This window comes from Seriola dumerili, unplaced genomic scaffold, assembly GCF_002260705.1.
Source record: "Seriola dumerili isolate Sdu_G_001 unplaced genomic scaffold, Sdu_1.0 BDQW01000226.1, whole genome shotgun sequence".
In the NCBI taxonomy this organism is placed as follows: domain Eukaryota; kingdom Metazoa; phylum Chordata; class Actinopteri; order Carangiformes; family Carangidae; genus Seriola; species Seriola dumerili.
This window is the reverse complement of record NW_019174481.1, coordinates 5,588,856-5,615,926: the sequence shown is the minus strand read 5'-3', so window position 1 is coordinate 5,615,926 and position 27,071 is coordinate 5,588,856. Positions and strand designations below refer to the sequence as shown.

Sequence of the window (27,071 nt, the reverse complement as noted above, 5' to 3'; positions counted from 1 at the left end):
TTGCTGTAGATGTTATTTTATTACAGTGCCTGTATCTTTATCTACAATTCCTCTGGTCAATTTCGAATAGAATGATTACTATTATTGTGTACGATATATTTGTAAATACAGTCCACTTCAAAGATCACTTATTGAATCAGCAATGGTTCTCCGTCTTTGACGCTTGGAAGTTGAATCCCAAAGGATGAGACCATCCTTGTGTTGAGCAAGAAGTTGTATAGCCGGCATCTTAAAAAATGGACTGCCAAGCTGCCTAGAGTGCACTGTGCCTGGGCCTCGACCCGACCCAGGTTTCCCTTATGTCTTTTTTTTGTCTTTACCCCGCCTTTAAATAATTCAAGGTGTCGGGCTCTGCTTTTAATGTCCCTCAGCAAAGGTGTGATAGGGGTCCTGGAACACTGGCCTTTCACTCCTTTTCCATTTTGTAGTAAAAGAAATGAAACTAGGCCCAGTCCAGGTCTGCTGACAGTTTTTATTAAATTCCCTCGGGAGCATTTGTTGGAACCATGTTAAGAAAGCGCCTAATAGTTTGTTGAAAAACTGTAATGCTGGCCATGTTTGGTAGTGGATGATGGGTGCAGGTGTCTGCGTTGTGTGTCCAAAAGGTAAGAAAACATGTTGGATGTTACACCTGATGGATTAATATAGCAATAAATATGTCAAATATGCATCTGCCTGCTAAAGCCGGTTAGTGTCACTTTCTTTCTTAAATGCGATTTGAAACTGAAAGTAGAGGTTCGCTTTAGAAAGGTTCGGCTACACCTTTCAATGCCACAGGAGCCTTGGTGCACATTGCTGTAGTCTCTTTTGCACCATTGAAAATCTGTGACCTGGCTGGTGTGCCTCACTAAGCCCAGTCCACTTATTGAGTCTGTTACGAATGAGTGGTCGTTTTTCACTGGATCAGCTCATCTCAAAGAACATGTGATTCTGTGGAGAAATAATTAGAACAGGTGAGCTCACCCATTTGAAAGGGGTATTAAGTATTGGACTGAAATCTAACTAAAGTGACATTTAATGAAGTACTATACTAAAGTACAAATTTAAGTAAATTTAATTTACATGCCACTTAATACTTCTAATCAAGCTAACAATTCAGTGGGAACTTTTGCTCCACATTTTATATTGACAGCCTAGCTGCTGGTCACATTATAGAAATTATTTTTTTTTATACAGTATAATATCTTCAATATGGTGCAATGAATTATGAAATACAATTTAAAATGCAAATTACATATTAAACTATACCCAAACTGTATATAATAAATAGGTCAGTTCCACTAAGAATCAACTACAACAGTAAAAGGGCAATAGAATGACAAAAGAATTTTTATATGCTTACCAACAAGAAGGTGGCTTGCCAGCAGCAGGCAGCTTAATGTGTGAATCCACACTCCAGTGGCAAACTGGCTAAGATGAAACAGATTTAGAAATGGCATCATATGAATTTGAAATGTGACTGGATATAAAAGCTGTTGGCTACCTCAGAAAAGCCACATGATTAAAATGAAAAAACAGCGTATAACCAAACGAGTGCTTCCCAAAAAAAGTGGAGGGTTTTCAGCAGCAAAACCAAAAATTGAAGTGCAAGATAGTTTTTACAATCTGAGAAGGCTGTCATGCTCTAGAGTTTACTTTTGTGTTGCTAAGAAAACTAGAAAGAGAGATTGTGTGAAAAAGAAACATACAAGTCGAGTTCTTAATGATGCTACTTTCAGTAAAACTGGTTTTGCTTCTGGCTTCCAAAGGCGCACATGACAGAAAGGAAATTGGCAACCCACTCCGATAACAAATTAGGAATAAAATCTTTGGACTCCACCCTCCAACCCAAAATACTCATGATCCATGTTATGTTCGTCACATGAGCCAAAGGCCATTTCTTCCATATTGTGCCAATTTTCTCACCAATGTTTTGAGACAATCTGCGTTTATTGATAGTGAAAAAAAAATAGTGAATTGTGATACCACTTGTAGAAACATATTTTTATTTGGTTGCTAAATGTTTCTACCTGAAATTTGCGGTTGGAAACAGCGGCACGAACAGCAAGGAGCCCTGGATTCTGATGGTGTTTGCTCCTTCTGAATCACATACTTCCAGAAGACGGGTGAACATGCTCCACCTTGCAACACAGTCAGCACAACAACTTAACGCAACTTGACGCTTACATTGATCGTGCAAAATAAGCAACCTTGCCGGCAGAGCACTGGCCAGTACTTCACTCAGTGGCGACATGCCCCAGCCTTGATGCTTGGTGATCACATTTTCAGCTGTCATAGATCTGCCAGCACCAAAAAACCATTGTTCGCTTGAGTGTCGCGAAGGGTCAAATTGGGGCATGCTTTCTATATCTAGCACAACGGAGGGAATATTGATACAAGTAGAACCTGGCTGCGTCACTGAAACTCTTTGCCCAGCCCGTCAGTAATTAGACAAAACCTCATCGAGGTGTTGCTTCTTGCGAAAACTCTTAAATTCGACACAACAAAGGCACCCCAGTAACCCTGGAGTCAAACTCAGGCCAGATGAAGAAGGAAGTATTCTGGTTTGGCTACAGAACAGGGTGTTGCCATTGCTCCCATTAGCCAACATCCGCATTAAGGAGGATTGCTGCCATCCTTCTTTCCCAGTCCAGTGCAGTTCTGTTGTGTGGTCTCCGTGCAGACAGCTGTTTTGTGCATTAACTCCCCCACGTTTAGACTACATCCCCGCGTGTGGCAACAGTAAAGGCTCTCCAATGCTATTTACAGACAGGCCTTGGGCATCTACGGTGGCTCAGGGTGGCCAGAGGCTGGGAGCGACATGGAAAAAGGCTCACATGACAAGCCGTTCAGTATTGAGAATGCTACCAGTATTACGGTGTCTGGTACAATAGTCTGGTAGCGGGAGTCAAAGGGTTAAAGGCGGTTCATCATCGAAATCACAAAAAAATCAGCAGCAAACATGTCTGTCCAGGAGTCCTTTAGAGCATGCGGACTAACTGCCTATAGGCAAAGTTGAATTTCGTTCAATGCTGTGAGCACACAAACAAAATCCATTCACCACTCTGTATTAATACTGCATTTACCTCAATAAAAGGACAAGAAGCATTAGCAGGGAAAATGCACTTCAAAGTTTCAAAAATGAAAAGCTAGCTCATTATGTAGGACTGCCCCATTCAGTGTGTTTGATGCTATTTTTTTTTTATATTACGAAATATTATGTGATTCATTAATGTGTATAGAAGCTTAATGTTAGGTGAGTTTAAATAGTTAATTTTTGACAATGCCACCATATTTTAGAAGCTGATCATGGTGTAAATATGTAAAACTGTAACAGAACAAAAATATAAATATTTCCCTCTGGAAATGTAGTGGAGCAGAAAGTATGAAGTAGCAGAAAATAGAAATACTCAATTAAGTGCAAGACAACTTCGAAAATGTATCTATGCACTTTTCCTCCAAAAGAACAATATGCAGCAGGATTCAGGATTGTCCTACCTCTTGGCCATACAGTGCCAATGAGATGTTTTTGAGTGTGTAGATCTCATCTCCATCACAGAAGCTGAGGCAGCAGGCGTCCACCCTAAGGGCTTCAAAATAAAAAGACCTGGTGGCCCTGACAGTCGAAGCCCTTGAAGAAACAGGCCCGAGCTGACCACAACAGCTGGAGGACACACACATGAAGCTCTCTGACAGGAGAAGAACATAAAGGAAGAGACAGAGGAATACACAGGAAGAACCGCTCTATCATTCCCTCTCCCTGACACAAAATGCCGGACGAGATGAATGTTTCTCAGTAAAACACATTGTACTGTAGCTGACATGCACCAGTACCTCCACAGCCACAAATAACTGCGACCTGCTGCCTCCTGTGGTGATGCTTGTAGATCCCTCCTGGGAAACACACTGCTGGACCTGCAATGATGAAGCATTGTTCTCGTTCAGGTAGAGAAATCTCTGCACCAGAATCCGTTTTCTACACACAGACACAGAGAAAAACTGGACATATTGGTTCTTTAACCCTTCAACTCTGCCGAGCATCAATTATGAATCTCCACTGACTGTTTCCAGCATGGAAATTAAAGTCTTGATCTCGGTGCACCTCCGAAGTTCTGCCCCTTCCGGCCCTGGCCTGCTCACTTTCTCCCTGTGGCTGCATGAAAGCCGTTCTCCATATTCTCCTGACTTGAAACTGCTTACAGATCCCCAGCCAGAGCGCGTTGCTGAGGTTTGGGTCCAGGTGAGTGAGTCTGGGCACTCCACATGAAGGCTCAGCAGCGTTCTGAAAGCCTTAAGATTCATCTGGGATGTGCTTTTCTCGTTCCAGGCGACAAATGGAAGAGGCTTGCGTTGGTCCACTGCTGACATGGTGAAAAACTGAAAATATAGCGGATGAAGCAATTTCATAAGAAACCTTCAATTACGGAATTTTCAACATCTAATCTTGTTTTTGGGAACTGTTGGACGGAATCAGTTGGTTCCCAAAAATTTTTTTGTGGTGTGACCTTTAAAACATAAAGCGTACGAGTTGCAAAATCAGTTTCAGTCGAAGGGGGATTTTCCTCTCTGAGACTGAACTGATCGGAACTCGTAAACGCTTTATGTTTAAGGGTCACACACGAAAAAAATTTGGCGAACCAACTGATTCAGTCCAACAGTTCCCCAAAAAACAAGGATTAGAGGTTGAAAAATTCCGTAAGTTGAAGGTTCTTAGTGAAATTGCTTCATCCGCCTATAATTTTCAGTTTTTCACCATGTTCAGCGAGTGACCAACCCAGCCTCTGCCATTTGGTCGCCTGGAACGAGAAAAGCACATCCAGATGATTCTTAAGACTTCCAGAACCGCTGTGAGCCTTCATGTGAGTAGCCAGACTCACTCCACCCCTGCGACCCAAACTCAGCCAACGCTCCTGGCTGGGATCTGAATAAGCAGTTTTCAAGTCAGGGAGAATATGGAGAACGGCATTCATGCAGCCACGGGAGAAATGTTGAGCAGGCCAGGAACGAGGGGCAGAACTTCGGAGGTGCACCGAGATCAGACTTTTTATTTCCATGCTGGAAACAGTCAGTGAGATTGTCATATTGATGCTCGGCCAAGTTTGCAAGAGTGGTAAGAACAAATATGTACCAGTTCTCTGTGTCATGTGTGTAGAAAAGGAATTACTGTGCAGAGATTTCTCTACCTGAAGAGAACAATGGCCTTCATTCATTGCGGTCCACCACGTGTGTTCCCAGGAGGATTTCTACAGCATTCACCACAGGGAGCAGCAGTCGCAGTATTTGTATCCTGCCAATATGTGCCTACATCCTAAATCCTGTGTAATTGGGCTGTGAAGTATGGTGCATGTTCAGCTAAGTACATGTGTTTTTAACTAGAAAACATTTCATCTCGTCCGCATTTTGTGCAAGGGGAGAGGGAATGGATGACGGTTTTCTGTGTTATTCTCTGTCTTCTGCTTATGTTTCGCCTGTCATTAGAGCTTCATGTTGTGTGTCTCCAGTGTTGTGAGTCCAAGCTCGGGCCGTTTCTTTCCAAGGCTGTCGACTGTCAGGCCACCAGGTCTTTTATTTTGAAAGGCCCCTTAGAGGTGGACGCCTGCATGCCTTCAAGCATCTGCCTGATGGAGATGAAGAGCTACAACCTCAAAAAACATTCTCATTGCACTGTCATGGCCAAGAGGATAGGACCAATTCTGAAATCTGCTCATATTGTTCTTGGAGGAAAGTGCATTAAAAGATACATTTTCGATAAGTGTCTGCACTTAATTGAGTATTTCTATTATCTGCTACAGTCATTACTTCTGCTCCACTACATTCAGAGGGAAATATTATATTTTTTGTTTCTGTTACAGTTTACATATTACACCATGATCAGCTTCTAAAAATATGGTCATTGTCAAAAAAGTAAATATTAAACTCACCTAACAATTAAAGCTTCTAAACATTAATGAAATCACAAATAATTTTCAGTAATATAAAAAAAAAAGAGCATCAACACACTGAAATGGGGCAGTCCTACATAATGAGTACTTTCATTTTTGAAACTTGAAGTGGCATGTTTTCCTGCTAAATGCTTCTGTACTTATTGAGGTAATGCAGTATAATACACAGTGGTGAATGATTTTGTTTGTGGTGCTCACAGCATTGAAAGAAATTCACTTTGCTATAAGTTACAGTCAGGCAGCTCTAAAGGACTCATGACCAGACATGTTGCTGCTGATTTTTTGTGATTCTCGCATGAATGAAACCCATATATCAACAACCTTTGACCTCCCGCTACACCCAGACTATCATGTACCAACAACTAACATACTGCTATTCTGCATGAGCCATAACCATTTCATGTGCTTTTCCATGTCGCTCCGCGAGCGCGTCTGCCACCCTGCAGCCACCGTAGGAACCACATGCCTGTCTGTAAATATAGCACTGAGGAGCCTTTACTGTTCCATCACAGCCGGTGTAGGTCTAACCTGGGGGAGTTATGCACAAAACAAGCGTCGCTACGGAGGACAACACCAACAGAACCTGCACTGGAAGGGCTGGACAAAGTAACGATAGCAGCAATTCCGCTGTAATGGGAATGTTGGCTAAATCGGACAGCAGATCTGAGCGCTACCTGCTCTCCTGTATGCCAAAGCCAGAGAGTATACATTCCCTTCTTCATCTGGCCTGAGTTTGTTGATCCATCTTCAGGGTTAGCTGGGGCCTGTTGTGTCGATTCCGATGTAACTTTATCAGCAGACAGCAGACACTCGATGAGGTTTTGGTCTAATTACTGACCTAGCAGAGGTTCAGTATGAACCCAAGATCTACTTGGCATAAAATACTTCCACATCATTATAGCTCAGAATACAAGCATGCACCAGAGTTATGACCTTCCGACACCAGCAATATCAATGGTTTTGGTGCTGCTGCCAGAGAGTCATGATCATGTATGAAAATGTGATCAACAACGCGATGCAGCTGGAACTATAACGCTTCAACTAATGAAGTACTAGCCAGTGCATCTAGTGTTAGCCAGTGCTTTTTGCATAACATCAGAACGTACAGTCTTTAATGTTAGGTTGTGCTGTACGTGATTGCCAAATAGACAGGTTACAACCCCTTCTCGGAAAGCTTATCGTGATTCAGAAGGCAGCAAACACCATCAGATCCATAAGCCAGGGCTCCTGCTTTCTCGTGCCGCTGTTTCTCCAACCAGAATTTCAGGTAGAAACATTAAGCAACCAAAAATAAAAAAAATTAAGTGTCCTTCATCTTAATTTTGTTCCACATGTCTAACAAAGACGCGACGTCAAACATTATGAAGCATCATAATTCTTCATTTCGGTTCGCACTATAAATCATATAACCACATTCTCATCGCACTCTGCGTCGAATAATTCTGCAACAATTAAGCAAATGGATCCCTGCAGCTTCAGAGAACATAAACATGGATATAAGAGTGGTTGTTATGGCGAGATTGAGGTGCTGGAAGTTAATGAATTATATCTAATAGTTCGTTATGGTAGGTGGTTGCCACATTCTTCTGTCGATGTTCGCCTCTTTGGTAAGCCAGAAAGCTAAAACCTGATTTTATCTGAATCCAAATCAGACATCATCAAGCATACGTCGACTTGCTATGTCGTGCTTTACACCAAATCTCATCTTTCATTAGTTTCTTAGCAACACTAAAAAGTTAATACTCTCAGCACATGACAGCCTTCTTCCAGATTCTGTTAAAAAACTATCTTGCACTTCACATTTTGTTTTGCTGCTGAAAATCTTCCACTTTTTGAAGCACCTCGTGTTTGGTTAACGCTGTTTTTCAATTTTATCACATGTGGCCTTTTGGAGGGTACCCAACAGCCTTTTTATCGTAATATCCCAGTCTACATTTCAAAGTTCATAATGATCCGAATCCTAAACTGTTCAGCGGTCTCCAGATGTGCCACTGAGTGTGTGATTACACAACATTTAAGGTCTGCTGTCTGCTGGGCCAGCCATCCTTTTCTTGTGTTAAGTAGCATCATCATATTTCTAATTTTGATTCATTCTTGCGCCTCTTTAGCTTGTTTTGCTAGTTGATCTTAGGTGAGATACCTCGGAACTATTTAACTATCAACAAGTTGGGTATAAGTTTAATAGTAATTGCATTTTATTTGTATTTCATAATATCATTGAACGGCACTCATATTAAGGCATGATTATGTATACAAAAAAATAACTAATCTATTAATGTGACCCAGCAGGCTAGAGCTGCAAATAAATTCGTGGAGCAAAAATTCCCCACTGAATGTACTTATTAGACAGTATTAAAAGGTGGCCGCAATAAGTTTTATTTTGATAATACATTAAATTTGTTGACTTAGTATCCAGAATACTTCCCCAATATTAAATGTATCTCTGAGTTAGATTTCAGTCATAATATAATACTCCTCCACTGTGAGCTCACCTGCTTAATGTATATTCTCCACATGAATCACATGTTCTTTCTGAGAAATGATGCTGATCAGTGCAAAACGCGGAACCAATCTACTTACGTATACCTAGACTCAACGAATAATGGAACTAGGTCTAGTGTGTAGGCACACCACCAGGTCACAGATTTCATGGTTCAAGAGACTACCAGTGCCTATGAATGCCACCACCAGGCTCCTGTGGCATTCTAAAGGTTGTTAGCCGAAACCTTTCTAAACACGAACCTCTATCTCATTTCATACTATCCATTTAAGAAAGAAGTGACACTAAACCCGGCTTTAGCAGCAGAGCATTATTTGACCATTTATTGCTATATAAATTCCATCGATTGGTGTACAATCCAAACTGTGTTTCTTCACGTTTTGACACACACTCGCTCGAGACACACCTGCACCATTCATCACACTATAAACCAAACACTCGGCCAGCATACAGTTCTTCAACAAAACTATAGGCGCTTTGCTTAACGAGTGGCGTTCCGAAACATAAATGCTCCCGAGGAATTTAATAAAAAACTGTCACAGACCCTGGACCTGGGCCTATTTCAGTTTCTTTTACTACAAAATGAAAAGGCAGTGGAAAGGCCAGTGTTCCCAGGCCCCTAATACACTTTGCTGAGGACATTATAAAGCAGACGCGCCCGACCTTGGATTAATTTAAACCGGTCGGGGTAAAGACAATAAAAAAGCACATCAAGGGAAACCGCTTGGGTCGCGAACGGGCTCGAGGGCGCAGGCACAGTGATCGTCAGGCCAGCTTGCCAGAAGCTCCATTTTCAAGAGATGCCTCGGCATACCACCTTCTGCTCAATTCCCTACATGAGACTTGGTCCTCTATCCTTTTGGGATTCAACTTCCATGGTCAAAGGACGGAGAACCATTGCTGATATCAATTAAAAGTGTATCTCTTGAAGTTGGACTTGCTATTTACAAATATATCGTACAACAATAATAGTAATCATCTAGTTGTCGCAAATGACCAGGAGACATTGTAGATAAAAATTACAGCACTGTGTAATAACAATAACATCTACCCAGCAACCTGTTGAGTCCCAATAAAAACACTGGATTAACACAGATTTACTTTTGACAGCAGGGAAGCTGTAGATGTTATGTTAAGCAATAAAATCAGATCTCGCATTATAACAGATTGTCTTTGTTGTGGTGTTCTCTGAATTTGTCAAGACACTCTGTTAAACAGCTAATGACCCACAACACCAGTCACCATGCCCCCCCCTCTCTGCGTGCGGCAAGTTAACAGAGTTACAACTTGCCTTACAAAACATTAAAAAGGGAGGCTTTGCTCTGCCCCTCTGGTTTGATTAAAAATAACGCACATTTCTCTCTTCAACTTGCGTTTCATGCCTGTCCCGTTGAAAGGCTTTTCGTGTTCATTTTCCCAATTTGACCACACAGAAGGAATCGTTCTTTCTTGCCTCTGTCCCTGACTTTTTACTCTGTCTTCATTTCAGATCACACAGGCCAACTCACGCAGATGGTATCCTCCCTGGACTCGTCATCCCTCAACCACATCACAAAAACACACACCTCTAACACCGGCAAAAACAGAAGTGACCGTACTAAATCAGTCACATGTATTCATGAAAAACAAAGTATGTCAGAGAAAAAACTATGTCTTCTTGCTCTTAAATTAATGAGCAACATCTTTACCCTTGCAGAGGTTTTCTGTGTGAGGGCGTAACGTCGCCACTAGCAAAATTCACCCAGGACCATGGCAAGTCTCCCAGGCCTCTGCGAAATGTATGATGCAGTACATTCATCATCGATTAATACAGGCAAACAACAGTGTTTATTATATTTGTCCTGTTTTCGTAATGGTGAGAAGTCACAGGTGCTCATCAACTTTACTGGCAAAAGGTCACTGGAACACGGAGTTGCCATACATGGTTTCTCTAATTTACTGTTCTTACATTGAAGACAACACACCTTTACGAATGAAAAATAGCTGATAATTGATATGTTGGATAAAGCCTTTACAATACATTATCATCCAAGAGGAATAATGTCTAATACTTAATACTTTTTAATGTAAATGTCACGAGAAAGAGAGAAAAATGCTCATCATATTTCCTAAAGCCCAAGATATTCAGTTTAAAATGATATAAAACAGAGAGACCTTGACATAGCAGTTTTTTTTTTTGCGTGATGAAAAAACTAGTATTTGATTTAATTGTTTCAACTCAACGAATCATCAAAAAGTCGGTTTTACAAATTCAGCCTCCTGAAACGACACCAACTGATGCACTACAATGTTTATATAGAAAGAGGAAATTTCGCAATTGTTTTGTGAGCATCCGCACATCTCATTGGTCCTCGTAGAGAGATAGGATTGCCGCAGAGAAGAAGAAAATGATAATTAGAAGCGAAGAGTGGAGACATACCACACTTAAATGCCTTAAGTCTGTGTGTTTTCTATTCACTCGCCATTGATGGGTTTAGCTGAGTCAAAGGCGTTGAAGAGACTCTGACTGCAGTAGTGTCTCATTGCGATGCTGCGAAGCAGAGGTCGCCTGGTCACTAGAGCTTGTCTGTCCTCTCCGAGATGCAAATGTATGTCCGTCACTGTGGGATAAGATGAAAACATGCATCAGAAGCGTGCATTTCTGAGTACATTTGAGGAGTAATGCTGTGCAGCGATTACATGCATACGAGTGTCTGTTCGATGGGTTTAACCTGGAAGCGTACTGACACCACAGCCCACAGATCTCCTCTCCCAACACATGAAACTTCCGCCATGCCCGCGTTCAGTCCTTAACTGCGGAGTGCTGGATTCCTCAGAGGTACAGGAGTCCCTAATTCCATTCCTCAACACTAACTATCGGCTCGAGCACCAACGATGCTATGGGATCCTCAGTAAAGGATGAGTGCCTCCACTCTTATTGAGCTATCTATAAAGCAAGACATAGGTTACTAGTGTAACGAAAAAAGCATATCTTAATGCACAAGATCAACATAGATCTCCACGAGGGTCACAAAGTTGTACATCACCTCCACACATGGATTTAATTACCTCTCATTGATGAAAGAGTGTGATAAGTCACCTATATGCCTTCAGTATCCGTGGACCCGATCCAGGATCATGAGATCTATTAGAACGCCAGAGAACTGCTCCACCAAGTAAGGAGGAAGATAAATATTATGTCAATAATGGTGGTCAGAAATTGAGTCAGCATAAAGCTTGCATTGTAATGCGGATTTAGGGCTGCGTTCTGCTCATGGTGATAAACAAAAGAAAGCAAAAAGGTTCCCCTCACTATCTACTTGTCCTGCTCACGCTCGCTTCTAAAGTTTGTGCATGATGAAGGCACATACGGTGCGGAAGTGCCTTAGGCCAATCTGTTAATTTGCTCGGTTGAAGCATCGTGATAGGGCTGGGCTGTCTCCCCGTGGCGTCGCGTCTAGCTGAGTTCCACCCAGCAAGGTGTAGTTCGGTATGTGAAAGAGGGTTGCTCATCCGTGCCCCTGGGCACAACCATCTGCGACGACATGAGGAAAACTATTCACTTTAGAAGCCAAAACAATATACACTTTAGCAGGCAGTCAAACGCATTAGATCATTCGTAAAAACAGCACTCAGCCGTTTGTTTCTTGAGAGTGTTCTTGTTCCTTGTCCTCGTCTCATACATATTTCTCCTTCTCTCAACATGTCTTTCGGTGAGCCTATAGAGTCCTGTACGGTTCGTAAGGCGCTCGCGAACTGTCATTCAATCTTTCTCAGACTGCGATTTGATGGAAACAAAACCAGCAAAATAAAAACGTTGTCTTGAACATTCAATTGACTAGTTACCATGAAGGGAGACTGTGCACTGTGTTGCCAATTTTTAGGACCACCTTGCTTTTTAAAGTTATTTGGCAGTGTCTAATATAAAAGTCCTGCAATGGATTACATGTGATTAGACAATTTATGATAATCTTAGAGACTGCAGTTTGTGCTGTTGAACTGTACTGTGTCATAGTTGACGTGTATTTTCTAATATTTGTGTACAGTGACGCTGAAAATGGGGTACACAAATAATAGAAACACTGTACAGCTAAAACTGAGCGTCACTGCCTTCTTAAAGACATGATTTATTGCAGGGCTGCTGCACTTTTACTGCAACAGTTTCAGCTACATGCAACAAATTGGGGAGTGTCACTTTCCTTCCTTGTTGAACTGCAAATGATATAGACAGGTTTATATTGCACATGTTACACACCTCCCCTAACAACTAACTGACTCATTGAATCGCCTCAACAACGCTGTACGTGGTCTTGCCCGTGCTTCAGGGCCACGGGAGTCTAGCGTTGAGCCGAGCTTCTCAACGCACCTTCCCCGCCTCTAAACAACCACCACACCGAGGATTCAGGGCCTGCGGCGCCTTCCGGCAAGCTAAGCTACACCTAGCAACACGGCACATTTCCTATTACAGAACACAATGTACTCCCTGTTGTTGCTCCCATTTGTTTTAAATGCACACGTCTATGCGGACCTCGCTCTTCGTGTGGGTTTATAAGCACTACAGAAGCAGTGCAGGACCATGCAATGAATTCTGACACACCTCTCTTTTTACACGCAACGCGACAGCTTCTCATTTAACGTTAAAGCTCCCGGTGGTGTGCAGTCGCGACAGGGAGCCCACTCTCTGGTAGATACTCCACAGAAACTTTTCATTACTCACGCGTCAAATTTGTTTTCATTATTTTCTAGGTGAGAGTCTCTCGGGGGCCGACCACACCTCCTGAATTCCGCAGGAAGGTGGCGCGCACTGTGGACGCGAAGTGTACGCGCACGCCATTTGCTGGCTGGCGCGTGGTGATGAGAGCGTGGAGAGTTCAGGGTGTCTCAGCTTTCTCTTGCATGATAGAAAGTCACACATGTGTAAAGCCAAAATCACATAAAAAAAATATGACACACAATAGCACCAAGTAATGTTTTAACATTTTATTCAACACATCTCATACAGCTGAATTCCCAAACCAGTACCACTCTAATCAGTAAGCTTTTTAAAAGTCTGTTAACTGTGGCTCAGTGAATAATCAGAAACCCTTTGGACTTCTGCACACACAGACATGGGTATGAGCAGGGAGCCACAGCACCACACATACAGCAGCCTCAACACAAAAAGGGCTGGCGGCTTCTTCACATGACCGGCTTCCTCTGATGTGCCGCATCCCTCGTTTCACCCCCCATCCGTCCGCTTGTCATCTGTTCTTGCGGTCCTTCAAATGTGGTTTGTGTTCAGGTCCAAAGCAGGGCTCTGGACCGAGTCTAGGGGGACAAAAAGGGAGGGGGGGGTGGATGGGTTGAGGATGGAGTCAGGAACTTTGAGGACCTCTTTAGGTTCAGCCTGACTTACGGTTAGTCAGGATAGTGAGCGGGTTAGGGGATGAAGGATTGAGAAAACCCTGTGTCTGTGTCCAGAGACGAACAATTCAAGCTAGCTAAGGAGCAGATTGTCCGGCGTGAAGGGGGAGGGATGGGAGAAAAGCTCTGGTATGGTATGGCATGGTATGGTTGTGGTGTTTGGTTGGCTCTGCTGGTGGAGACCAGCCCCTCACCCCTTGCCCCCTATGCCTCTGTGAGGACCTTCATGAGAGGGCCTTTGTGCCGGCGCGCAGGCGCACCAGTGAGTGAATGAGCAAAGAGCAGTGGCGGCCCTCTTCAATGGCTGCTGTTGTTTACACCAAGCCAGTCCCGTCATACTTCATTAGCAGCCCAGCCCACGACAACCTCTGATGTCCTAATCGCCCATGAGTGTGTTGCTGCCCATCAGCCCTGAGCCTCAGCGGTTCAGATAAAGGCTTTCTAGGATTCCCGACACACACATTCCCACTAAATCTCTCTATCTGCCTGCCTTCTTCAGCCACTCATGCTGCACACACATGCGCACACACACACACACACACACACACACACACACACACACACACACACACACACATACACAGCCTGTACGGTGAGGGTGTATGGGAGAGCTGGTTCTTTCATCGTGGGCCAAGAGGCACAGGGAGGTGAGCCGACGTCAGTGGAGCAGCAACAGTCCCAGAGAACTAGCTTTGCATCACAGAGATGTGAGAGACCTGCCGCCCAGAGAAAGACAAAGCAAGACAGACCGATTATTCAGTGCTGCCATCTTCTGACCACAATCACAGACTTTAAAATATGTATGTAAGCTATGCATACGCCCAATTTGTTGCACTGAATTGCCCCTGGTGCAAGATTTGCATTTGTTGAGCTTTACTGGAGTTAAAACACAGTGTGAGCAGAGCTGACAGTAGAGTTTCTTAATGTAACAATACTACGGCTGCAAATAACAAATATTTTCCATGTAGATGTTTCTTTTATTTACTCAGAAAATAGTAAAAGGAAAAGTCAATCATGACTCCCCAGATCCCAAGGTCACGCCCTCAAACTGTTTGGTTTGTCAGCAATCTAAAATCTTGATAACTGAGGAGCTGGAAACAGCAAATGTTCTTTACATACTTCACATATGATTTAAGCAATAAATCAGTTACAAATAACCTACAAACCTCCTGAATGGCTCTCCCCAGCTTCTCCTGACTTTTCACCACCTTCCTGAAAGAGACAAACATTCAACTATTACTTCTGACAGTGATGTAACCTGAAGCTGCTGCTATTTCCTGTGTAATAACATTGTGACCAGAACGTTAAGACAGGAATAGGGCTAACCTGTGTATTCTGCGAGCCAGGCTAAGGGTGAAGTTTGCTGAGCAGTCGGGTTCATAAGTGGACGGTAATATGGTGTAAGCTCCAGGAGGAAGACTGCAGGCCAGACTGACATCCTGCATGTAACAGTGGGGGACGCAACTGGCCACAGGATCCTCGTCCCTGGGGATCGTCTGCACAGATGCTCCTTCTGGGACCTGGATACAGTACATCGTCAAACTCAGATACTTGGATAGACTTACAAAAGCACTTTACATTCATCATTAACTAAATTATCATTTCATACAGTGTAATAAGTTTTTATAAATATTTTATAAGTTGGTGACAGTTGTATTGTCATTTACTTAAGCTCATCAAAGTCAAAGTAGATATACTTATACATACACTCTGGCATTCTTATTGTGTTTAATCTGTTTTGTCTATGAAGTTGTGTTTAGGACTATTGGAGAAAATTGACTGAAGTAACACTGGTGTTTTCAAAATGTCATTGATTATTGGTGGATAACTGGTTTCCTCCTTCAGTGACATCTTCAGAGACATGAAAACTACCTGAATTCATTCTACCAAAAGAAGAAGTTTTCTTGTGTTTATTTTGTTACATACAAGTTATTATATACCAGTGCTGCTTTGGACCACAGCAAATAATTGTAAATAACTTATCAAAAAATCTTTCCTAGCAAACACAATTGTTCGATTTATGTTTTCTTATATGAAGCATCTAAGTTAGATGTGACAGCCTTTCCAATATCGACGTTACTATCAAAAAGAGTAAACATTTGATGTGAATAGAATTCACAGCAGAATGACTGGGGGGAATGTACACAGAAGTAGATGTCCATCTAACGCCTCTAAATAACGCCTGGTATTCTCCCTTAATATGTGACTAACCTTGTAAATGTGAAAGCCAACAGGGTGCAGATCAGTGTCAGGGCGGTTCTGCTGCAGGGTAATCCTGACATTAACTCCTGATGTCACTGCTGGGTGGTCACACACTGTAAAAGGGAAGCAGGGGTTCTGCCAGTGAGACAGGAAGTTCCTGCTTCCTCCGGCCGTCCTTCCCTCTACCCACGAGCCCCGGAAGTAACTGGTCTCCCACTCACCATCTGTTGTTAATGGCAGTGAAGGTGCTGGGCTTTTCAGGGCACTGAGAAGAACACAGACATTATTAGGTCATGAATAATTCAATCATACAAATAAGCACTTTAAATGATGAAATGCGACACTAAGAAAAACCATATTCTCTGAAATGTGTAAGTTAATGGCTTAAAGTCTCCTTCCTGCTGTTTAAAAGGATAAAAAAAATAAGTTTAATTTACTATTTGATTCTTTTTTCAATTTGACCAGCAGGTGTCACTATATATCTACTATCTGTACACTCTGTTCTGACATGTCTAGGCCTACAGTTTATTAATCTGAGATCATAATTAGTTAGTTGGTTTTTTTTTCTCAATAGACACGGTGGGCTATGCAGGAAGTAAAATTAAAGCACATGAATGTACCTGAACATTTTGAAACTATAAAGTTCAACATTTGAAATGAAAAAGAAACACAGCTTGGATGGAATTTACTTTCTTTTCCCATTAACTGGTCGTTACCTAAGGGATATGGAAGAGGAGGAAAAGACCCTGATGAGAAAGCGGACCTCAGCGTCTGGCTGGTAGGTGCTGGGGATCAGCAGGTAGTATCCGGGCTCCAGCTGCCTGTGGAGGACCACCTCTCTCTCGTAGGCGTGGCAGTGGGTAGAAGCACATGGAGGTTTGTTCAACATCCGGCTCAGATTAAAACGCTTCTTCTCCACCTGGTGACAGAAAATTGCTCTCAAGTGACGCAAAGCCACAAACAAACACTGCATCGCTCGTTTCCAATGCGAATGACACCACAAACCTTCCACATGTGTAGAGCAGTAGCCTGGTAGTGCTGGTGCTTTGTGTTCTTGTTGTCCTCGAGCGGCGTTTGTGCGTATTTCTCTGTGTTTCTCCACTTCCTATGCTGCAGCAGGGACACCAGAACCTCTCCTCTCTCACTCACTTTCAGCCAAAATTTGGGGTTGGTACCATAGCTGCTGCTGTTCCGACTACCCCCAGCTGAGTGCCCTTTTATCCACCGGCCAGCCAGCTGATGGCTGTGTTTGAGCAGACTTCCTGCCAGAGATGAGAGTTTTCAGGGTGAAAAAGATGTTGCCAAGGAGGCCGGAATTAGAGACTGAAAGTAGAAAACCCTCTTGAACAAAATACAGAAATTACCAGTATAGATGCTCTTTAGGTGTCCGTCCTCACTGATGGGGTATCCCACTGTGACATCATCAAACTGCGACATGAATTCGGCCTCATCCAACCAGAACTCGCCCTCGGCAGCCCTGGCTTGTAGATCTGAAGCACAAACAGGTTCGATAGAGCTCCAACCTGCACCACTGCAGAGAGGGGTAGAAAGACTGAATGAAGACTAGGCCTGAATCCCAATGTCTGAACTTCCCCGCACCTGCAGACTGATCGGTAATATTTATGGCAGTGATTGAGGTCTGAAGTCCCATCACATGGCACAATGTGGCATAGCACGACAGCAGACTTGATGTGATTATGCTAAGCACTTCAGTACTCAAGTCCAGAGGGTGGACATATGGATTCAGCAAAACTCTTTTTGAGGTTGCACACATGTAAAACAGACAAATCTTTACTGTGACATGCCTTCCTACCTCTCTATCCAGGCCCCTCCCCAGCAGCATCTTCCCCAGGGGTTTCTGATCCTGAGCAGCCGTACTTCGCTCCCTGACAGCGTCTTCACATCCAACCACTCCATGACAGTCAGAGCATGGTATTGACCCAGCTCACTGGCACCTAGGACAAAGAGATCAACAGGTTATGTGACAAGTGATCACAAGATCACTTTTATCTGCAAGGAAAACATTTTTCTGACCTCCAGGGCTGCTGTGAGTGGAGCAGCTCAACGCACACTCCTGCTTCACAGGGTACAGAAGGTTCAGGTCCAGCCTTCTCCTCCTGACCTGGTCGCTGTCCTGTTCTGGTCTCTGCTCCTCCTCTGACCCCAAGTCCCCTAAGCTCCAGTGTTCTGCTAGGCCACCGGTCAAATCCACCAGGGCCTCAGACACCTGCCCCGCCCACAGTCGCTCATATGAGCCATGAAACCTAGAGAGGATGGAAGGGACAATAAACAGGATTTCCATACTTCACTAAACACGGAGTGCATGACAAGGTCAGAAAAACTTTCCAAAATAACACAGAAAATATTTGTCCTAGACCAAAGTTCATGGTAGGTTAAGCTGAGAGATAAGATAGGGAAATTCCACAGGCTACTTACTTGGCGTAGGCCTTCTCCAATAGAGCTACCCAAAAGGCAGTGGGGGAGTGGCAGCATGAGAAGCAGAGAGAGGAATTAATACAGGGCAGGCAGTCATCGATGGTCACCTCTGTCCAGTGTCCCTGCTGCCAGAAACGAAACTGGAAGAAGCCCCTGTACCTGCTGTCACCCCACTGGGGCTGGTCTGGGGGCAATACCTACAGAGAATCATGGACTAAGTCACTACAGCAGTACAGAATATAGAAACATCCTTATTTGTTATTCTAACAACTGGGCCAATGTTTTCAGTTCTCCATATTCTGAACAAAGAGTTACAAGACATTAAAAAAACCCCATTAAAATGCAGTTGTTGCTCTACCTTGTTCAGTAGATGTTTGTTCTTGAGCAGGATGGTGCAGGCACAGAGAAACCAGCAGTCTCCTAATAAGCCTTGTTTAGCATGACCCAAGGTGATGTTGTCAGGGAAGAGAACTGGTGACTGGCAGATCTCCTGGAGGTGTGGAATTTAAATGAAGGAGGACTGAGACATGCAGGTTTAAAGAAGACTTAAAGAAGACTTGCAATAGCCCTGGGAGTTGGGTTGTGAGGGGGGGTGGAAAAAAAGTAGGTGCAGAACTGAAAGTGGGTAAAGAATGTTGATTTCAATAAATTTGTTGTTGTGAACATGGAGGTCAGGGCCTCTCTCAATATTGTTTTTTAATGTTATCATTTTGTTAGTTGCAACATGACAGACAAATAAAAATAAAAACATGGCAAAAATATTGTCTGTTTCTTTTTTAATAGATCTGCTTTGTGAAATACTGAACAATAACTCTGAGCCTGTAGGCACTCTTTCATAATCTAGTAATATGGCAATAATAAGAGAAATCCTTCTGTGGTTGAACAAATAAACCTTTGACAGGTGATACAAGTTTACCTGTCACAAGCCAAAAAGGGATGAAAGCTTCACATGATAGTAACAACAGCATGTAAACGTTTAACCCATAACAAAGACAAACAAACAAGGCATTCACTGCGGCATTTCCCATTTCCCCTTGACAATGGATCTAACCTGCGGGCGCCGCCAAGTAATGTTTCCCTGCAGCCTGGCGATGGGTGTGGAGCTGTCAGAGAATAGGGACGTGTCGTCAGAAGGGAAGTCCAGGTCCTCAAACAGAGCCTCACCTCTGCACTCTGCCCTGCCCTCTCCTTTCATGGCTGCTGCGTCTTTTCAACCTGGATCCTACCTGCTGGGTCAGTGGGTGAACCTCAGCCAGCAGTGACCATCCTCACTGACCCCATGCACATTTTACACTTGTATTACACCTAAAAACAAAACAAACAAACCAAAAAATGACATAACATATTTATGAGATTTGTGGTACTGTGCAAAGATCATAGACAACAACAGAAAGTGGAGGTTTAACCTGTTTACCTGTGGTAATTTTTTCTTTTTTGTTTTGTGATTATTTGGACAATTGTATTATATGCATGTTATTTATGATATAATAAATGCTATTAAAATGGATATATAGTGTTACACCGTTGATGATATGTAAGTAAAACAGTGTTTTAGGGGGGAAACATTCGTATTTTAATGCTTATCCACTTCACACAACCATAATACAGTTAAATACAAAGACAATACGTTTGACCTGTCCCCAAAACTAAAATACAATGTTAATTACAGAGCAAATAATTATGTGGCTCTCTGTTTTATTACCTTTCTCCTCTATTAAGCATTTTTCCCCCCGTGACTGTCATTGTTTTCCTTATAACAGTTGCAGCTAGCGGTTGACGTTAGCATCTGTTAGCTTGTAATGCACAGCTGTAGCATCTCCATATCGCTTCATCTTCTCATGGTTTCAGAACTATAAACACAACGGGTTTTTATCCCACAACGCGAAAGATTTCGTCATGAGCAAGAGTTATATCCAAACCAGATCAAACATATCATCCCGTTGAGTATGAAAACACTTCCGCCTGGACATCCAGCTCTTCATTCATAAAGTGAATCCTTCCTGTGCTGCTGAACACTCCTGCCACCTACTGTTGATACAGGGAATTACACACTCTATTAGGTAAACCTGCCTAAAACCAATGCAGTCTAATAGAACAACCCTGCAATAAATACCACCTTCACTAAGGCTTAAACCAGACATGTGTTGACTCAACTTTAAGATCATTTCAGAGGCTGCAGTTTGTTTTTAATATGAGTTTAGACTAATTTTTGGAAATACTTTAAACTAGTAACTAAATAAAATCTCAATGAAAGCTGAACAATATGGTGATGATGACACCAATAACAACAATAATAACAACAATAATAATAACTACAACAAATATCATCAGTATTGTCATAACCTTCATCTCTTAGACTACATTAGTATAAGCTTGGTGAACCTAATAAACGGGCAGCTGAGTGTGTATTTGCTCAAGTACTGTCCTTAAGTAGCCTACTATATTGAAGTACTGGCAGGTCTGCTTCGCTTTCCACCTTTCCTCCCATCTTTATATTATTCTTTCAATTTTAATTTCTTGTCTTCTTTCCTTCCTTCCTTCCTTCCTTCCTTCCTTCTATCCTTATGTTTTGCCCTTTTCCCCTTCATCTTCTTCTATTATTCCTTCTTCTCTCTCCTTTCCTTCTTCAACATCAGAAAGCATGTAAAGATACAACGTGTTCACCTGTCACTAAAACATGTTTCTTTTCGTCCTTACGGTGAGTACTTTTACTTTACAACCAATGTTTGTTCACTTTGTGAAATGATTTTATAACATGACTAGACAGAAATTGTTATGTTGTAAACTATATAAAACATTGAGTCCAGTGGTCAAATATTAACACAGAGTCAGAAGATTATTTAAAAAAATATTCAATTTATTGGCTTTAAAATGGCATATTTAAAGAAATACAAAAATATTAAATTCATTGACGTTAAAATGATACATTAAGTTCATCTTGTGCGACTTTGTGTCTTTATGGTCCATTAGTGTAGAGGCTGCCCAGCATTTTTTTTCTGGAAAGACAAAAAGGAAAACATGAGATAGATTCACATATGATTGTTGAGTCTTGGTGTAATGTTGTAGTGTCCTAGCACAGAGACACTGTAGGTTGAATGGAGAGATGAACTTACTCTGGCACAGACTCCATGGCACGTTTCACCCACATTGAGTCAGGGTTCACACATACAAGTCTGTTTTTCACTGTTACAAAGCTGCATTAAGACAATGGAAGACGTTCAGACACCACAGCAATAGCAGGGCTTACAGTTAACATATACTTAGTACATGATAGTAGTTTTGTTTCAAATGCCTTGATTGTTTTTCTTACATTATTGCCTTGATGTTGCAGAAATTGTTGTCCTGGACTACGTAGTATCTCAACCTTTTGAATGGGATTGGGTTTTCATTGTACTCTGTGCAGCAAACCTTCACTTGACCTTTACAAAAGAAAACCACAAACATTTCAGCAAAGAAAGAGGCCAAATAACATATATAATGAGCTCAGAATCTACACAAAAACATATCCTGTGTTCTACTAAATCAATAGAATTAGTGAAATTAATAATCATGAGTAAATCATTAAAGTCATACTTACTGCTTTCACTCTGCTCCACCAGCGCCACCACCAACAGCAACAGTACAGAGACAAACACAGCGAGCTTTGCCATCCTTACTCAGCTTCTCTTCAGCAGTGATTCAATTGTCTGATCTGAATTCTCAGATGGGATGAACTGATAAAGTTTGTCTCTGGCAATGAAGTTAATATAAATACTGCGAGAAGCGGAAAAGCACTGCCACAAAGAAGAACTTACATGGAAAAACCACTGTAATCCAGGTCAAGCAGGAAGTATGACACATGCACTTTTACCCATAGTGATGGCACAAAACCCCCTATTCTGCGGGATAGTACAAAGAGATGCAGTATACACATATATGTGTTACTTATAAAAAAAAGGATCCTGGCATGATGGTAAATGCTGGTTATTCCTTGAATGTAAACACTATTAGATACAATGACTTGACTACTTGATTCATGCCATTTTATGCTTCTCACTATATATGCGCTCTTCACTATATTTCAGACTGAACTATTGTCTTTTGTACATATATTTGAGAGCTATAGTTACTTTGCAGATTCAGATTTCACTCACAAAACATGCGATCAGTTTGTAAAATATGATGTATTCTCATAAATTAAACTACATTGCTGTATATAAAGTGGTTAAAATTTGTTCCACCAACATTAAAATGCTCCTTTACTAATCTAATCTAATCTAATCTAATCTAATCTAATCTAATCTAATCTAATCTAATATAATATAATATAATATAATCTAATCTAATCTAATCTAATCTAATCTATTCTAATCTAATCTAATCTAATCTAATCTAATCTAATCTAATCTAATCTAATCTAATTTAATCTAATATAATATAATGTAATGAAATATAACATAATATAATAATACAAGGGATATATCTCCCTTGTATTATTATATTATTATGAGTACTTTTATCCTTGATATTTTAAATGATGCTGCTAAAACTTACAGTTTCACTCAATATTTTGAATGCAGTACTTTCACTTTTAAATAGTACATATTTATGTAGATGTTTTGCCAACTGTCACTGTTAGTAAGGTTGTCTCATTGAGGTCAATACCTGTTTTCAAGAGAGACTTGAGAACAAGACACGTATGATGTACAATACCATACAATAGTTTGACAGCAACCCCAAACCTCACAACATAACATCCTGCTGACCTTGTTGCTGCAAACAAACATTATGGGGCAATGTAGACGAGACGTTTTGTCTCTAAGTATGATACTTATTTTTAAATATTGTCCCTCCATCCAGTTAGCATTTACAATGATAATATAATTCGTCAATCAATCTTCACAGTGTGTGTGTGTACAAGAGTGAAATGCAAATACGCAGCTTGGATGAAGTACATTCAACCACAGTGTAAAACAAGAGAAAAGAAACTTCAAGTCAGCTTAATCATGTTTTGTAGAACAAATCATTTAAACATATAAAATTAATCTTCAATCTTTTAATCTTAATCTTTTTCATTTAAAAACCTAATTTAAAAAAAAAAAAAATGCAACAAATGTATTAAGAACATCATGTCATACAGTCTATGGGAAAGTCCATTTTGAAATGTCACAGTAGGACACATGTAAATTCATCGACATGAATAATAAAATTCCAGCTGCAGAAGCAAGTGATTGTGCAGTTTTATTTAGTGTTCTTTATTATTCATTTAAGTCAAATATTCAAGTCGAGACAACTCTAAATGTGTCAAGTTTACAAATAAAAATACAATGTCAAAATATCAAAATGTTATTGAAAATAACATAACAATAATAAAATCCACATTGATGTTGAAATACATAAAAAAAACACTTGATGTACCATTTCCTTAAAACTGGAATTAAAACACTGAAAATGTCGGTCATTTCCATTCCCATCAAACAAGTCCAGATCAGAAAGGTTGAGGGAATCAACAATGACACAACAAAATGAATCAACAAAACAAAAACAATGATCGCCTTCTAACGGTTCAATATACTAAGACTGGACAAGTGAATTCTGTTCTAACAGTGCAATAGTAATGGTTGAACTCCATTTAGCTGTTCAGTTTTAGGGTCTGGTGTTGTGCATGCTGACACACTGTCATGGCTTACTGACTTGAAGAATAGAATCATTATAAATGCTTTTAGTAACACCTGCCCTTTTCCTACAATGATCGGTCAAAATGGCCACTGTGAAAAAGATCTACCCCAGGTCTGACCTTTCTGTAGCAATCAAGGGAAATTATCCTCTTAGCCACAGCTTGCAGGTCCTGGAAACCTGCTATCTCAAACTCCTTACTATAAGAAAAGGGGTTTTGGGTTTTCTAATAGAATTTGAACAGTTTTGGTTATCTCAGATGATTTGTAAGGTTCTGTGTGGCGGCTCTTCTCATTGGTTTGGAGTGGGCTTTGAATAAAGACCTACTGAAACATCTGCTCAGAGGTGAAGAGTGTAAACGCTCCTCTGCTTTCTCTGCTTATGTGTCACTCGATGTCTTATTGTCACAGAAACCTGGTTTCTTAAAATACTCCTTTCACTGATGGATAGGTTTATATTTTGTGGGCATGCCAGTGTTGTATTAAGAGAGACTTGAAAGAATCTGAACCTTTAGGTCACAGGGAAAATTCAGCCCCACTGTGTCAGGATGTGTCATCAGAAACTAAAGTCTGAACTAAGACAAGAACGAGGGACTACAAAGGCGCAGATATTTATAGGACGAGTCCAAGACTGTAAGAAATGAGTATCCCTGCGGTCAGATCTGGCCTTGACTTTAGAGCCGGTCGGTGATTAAAGAAAAGTCAGTATCCTCTACTCAGGAAAGCATTTTTGTCTCACAGTTGGTGCGGAGCAGAGACAATGATTAAGTTATAATGTTCTCACAGCAATACAATATAAAAAAGCATGTTACAGGAAATAAACAACGTGTAACTCAAGCTTGGTGCGGTTTTGGTGGAAAGTTCGCGATGAAAAATTTACTGACTTCATCTGTATCGTGACCTATTTCAGTGGTCCAAATACATGTTTCCCATCAGATGCATGGGTCTTGAGTATATAGTAAGTGTTCCTCTGACCTAGAAAAGAACCTTTGTGCACCCTTGAAGCAACCCACTTGTAGCATCCCACATCAAGCCCGTGCATAATGTGGCCTTCAGTGAACCTTCTTCCTTCATCCTCTCTGAAGTCTTCAAAATGTCAAACAGTTCTGTTTAGTTAAATGTATTCTTTTCTCTAACTCTTCTTTAACAGTATTATGTACATGGTGAGAGTCACTCACACACCTTTGTGACTTTCCATGCTGCACTGGTTCTACAGGACTTTTTGTTTTATTGAAGGTGTGGTATGAGAAGACCTAACGCGTGAACCAACACCTATAATTACAGATATTTTATATTTTCAGATTTGGTCAACATACCAGGTGATTGTAAGTTTCTGTTCTATTCTTTTCTATTCTGTTCTATTCATATTCTTTATGTTTAAACCGTAATTCTGTAACATAATTTAATTCAAATTGACAGGGGCTGAATGATCATACTGGTTGTTTTTAATCCCTCCTCTCCAACTTGATCTTTAAAGACTTTCTAAATTTTTTTGCATTACAAAATTTCTATATCCTTGGAGTTTAATATACTGATATGATATGTCTTTTCCCCCCATCTTCCCCTTTTCTTTCACTGGGGAAAATGAGGGGGGTTTCTGTGGTGGTGTAACACTTCTGATGAAGTTTCCTGTTTCTCTGAGGAATATAAAAGGCTGCTTTGATCAACACTTTGTCACTCTCTCACTCCACCTGTGGACAGGCGAGACAACTGCTCAGCTCAGAGTCACTGCTGCCAACACAGAGGAAGACATGGTGTCAATCAAAGCGACAGCAATGGTGGTCACACTCACTATTTGTCTGCTGGCGGCAGACACATCGGCAGGTATGCATCAGGTTTCCTCTCTTGTGTCTGTCTCCATCTCTTTCTCTTTTATTTTTATTCAGTTGGTTTATTTTTTTTTTCCTGAGTGTTACACAAATTCCACAGAGTTGCAGAAGCCTTTTTTTTTTTATCTCTTTACTTTTTTCTTTTCAGTGTCTGATCAGATTGTCTTTTCTCTTGTTTCATAGTGTATAATGAATGCTGTCGAAGGTACATGAAAACCAAAATACCATTTGCTTTAATCAAGGGGTACTCAGTCCAGACACTCACAGAGCTGTGTCCTATCAATGCCATTATGTAAGTATCAATAAAATGATGTTCGTCACCTGCTCCTGAGCAAGGAAAAGAATAACAATGAGACATAACTTTAGTGTTTATGGTAAGCCAATAAATATTCATCTTATTTCCTTCTTTTTAATTCTATAGTTTCCACACATGGAAGGGAAAAGCGTGCACCAATCCTGCTTTGAAATGGGTGATGGACTATGTGGAGCGTCTTAGGTAAGATTTCTCACAGAAACTGTTGCAGCATAACTGCCAAATATAATTCTGCAGTGAGTGAAATGTATTTTCACAACAGAAAGAAAACTATTAATAACTCATCATTCTTTATCTTCATTGCAGGAATAAAGCACAAATAGTTCACAACAGGACCTCAAAACTGCAGAATTAGACTTCAAAGATGACAAAGTTTTTCTGCTTTTCAAAGGCGAGACTGAAACTGTTTTCCATCGCAGCTTTGCCTGTTATCCAGTAACCAGTGGTGTTATGTTAATGGTTTTATAATTCAGTGGACTCTTGCTTAAGCTGATAATAAAAACAATGGAATACAGCCATCAGCTCAGTTATAAGAGCATTTTATATTATGTTATATTTTTCTATCATTTGTGTATGACATATTTTGTATTTGTGCATGTTGTAAAATACAATCATTAAAGGTTTGTTAAAAAGTCCAAAGTCTCTTAATGAAAACACTTCTCTGTGTGTGTATTGTTGAATCTGTACACAGAAATTATAACGACAAGTGCACAGTTCCCAGACAGCATAACACCTGTTATCTTCTCCAATCTGTTTATCTTTCTCACGGTGAAAAATTCCAGCGCTGGAAGTTTTGTGTCCTGTCACAAAAATCTTGCAAATAGTTAACACAAG

General features: G+C 41.1%; 3 protein-coding genes across 4 annotated transcripts; 1 reads left to right on the top strand and 2 right to left on the bottom strand.

The window, feature by feature from the left end:
* Positions 1 to 14,344: 14,344 nt before the first annotated feature.
* Positions 14,345 to 20,404, bottom strand: capn10 (calpain 10). Of its 2 annotated transcripts, XM_022755069.1 has the most exons (14): positions 20,144 to 20,404; positions 19,493 to 19,746; positions 18,800 to 18,931; positions 18,442 to 18,638; positions 18,040 to 18,269; positions 17,819 to 17,960; positions 17,370 to 17,536; positions 17,011 to 17,267; positions 16,722 to 16,924; positions 16,227 to 16,270; positions 16,015 to 16,118; positions 15,130 to 15,323; positions 14,970 to 15,015; positions 14,345 to 14,519 (listed from the first exon to the last, which is right to left on the bottom strand). In XM_022755069.1, the coding sequence occupies exons 2-14, from the start codon at positions 19,634 to 19,636 to the stop codon at positions 14,490 to 14,492; spliced, it is 1,890 nt and encodes a 629-aa protein (XP_022610790.1). In that variant the 5' UTR covers positions 19,637 to 19,746; positions 20,144 to 20,404; the 3' UTR covers positions 14,345 to 14,489. The 2 variants fall into 2 exon arrangements, with proteins under 2 accessions (XP_022610790.1, XP_022610789.1); XM_022755068.1 differs by having other exon boundaries at positions 16,015 to 16,270.
* Positions 20,405 to 21,306: 902 nt separating this feature from the next.
* On the bottom strand, positions 21,307 to 22,157 carry LOC111229140 (C-C motif chemokine 20-like). Its single transcript, XM_022755333.1, has 4 exons — positions 22,019 to 22,157; positions 21,752 to 21,860; positions 21,555 to 21,635; positions 21,307 to 21,437 (listed from the first exon to the last, which is right to left on the bottom strand). The coding sequence occupies exons 1-4, from the start codon at positions 22,089 to 22,091 to the stop codon at positions 21,398 to 21,400; spliced, it is 303 nt and encodes a 100-aa protein (XP_022611054.1). The 5' UTR covers positions 22,092 to 22,157; the 3' UTR covers positions 21,307 to 21,397.
* Positions 22,158 to 25,775: 3,618 nt separating this feature from the next.
* Positions 25,776 to 26,865, top strand: LOC111229113 (regakine-1-like). The gene is made up of 4 exons (XM_022755300.1): positions 25,776 to 25,919; positions 26,108 to 26,216; positions 26,346 to 26,420; positions 26,544 to 26,865. Exons 1-4 carry the CDS (start codon positions 25,847 to 25,849, stop codon positions 26,590 to 26,592), a joined length of 306 nt encoding a protein of 101 aa, XP_022611021.1. The 5' UTR covers positions 25,776 to 25,846; the 3' UTR covers positions 26,593 to 26,865.
* Positions 26,866 to 27,071: the final 206 nt, after the last annotated feature.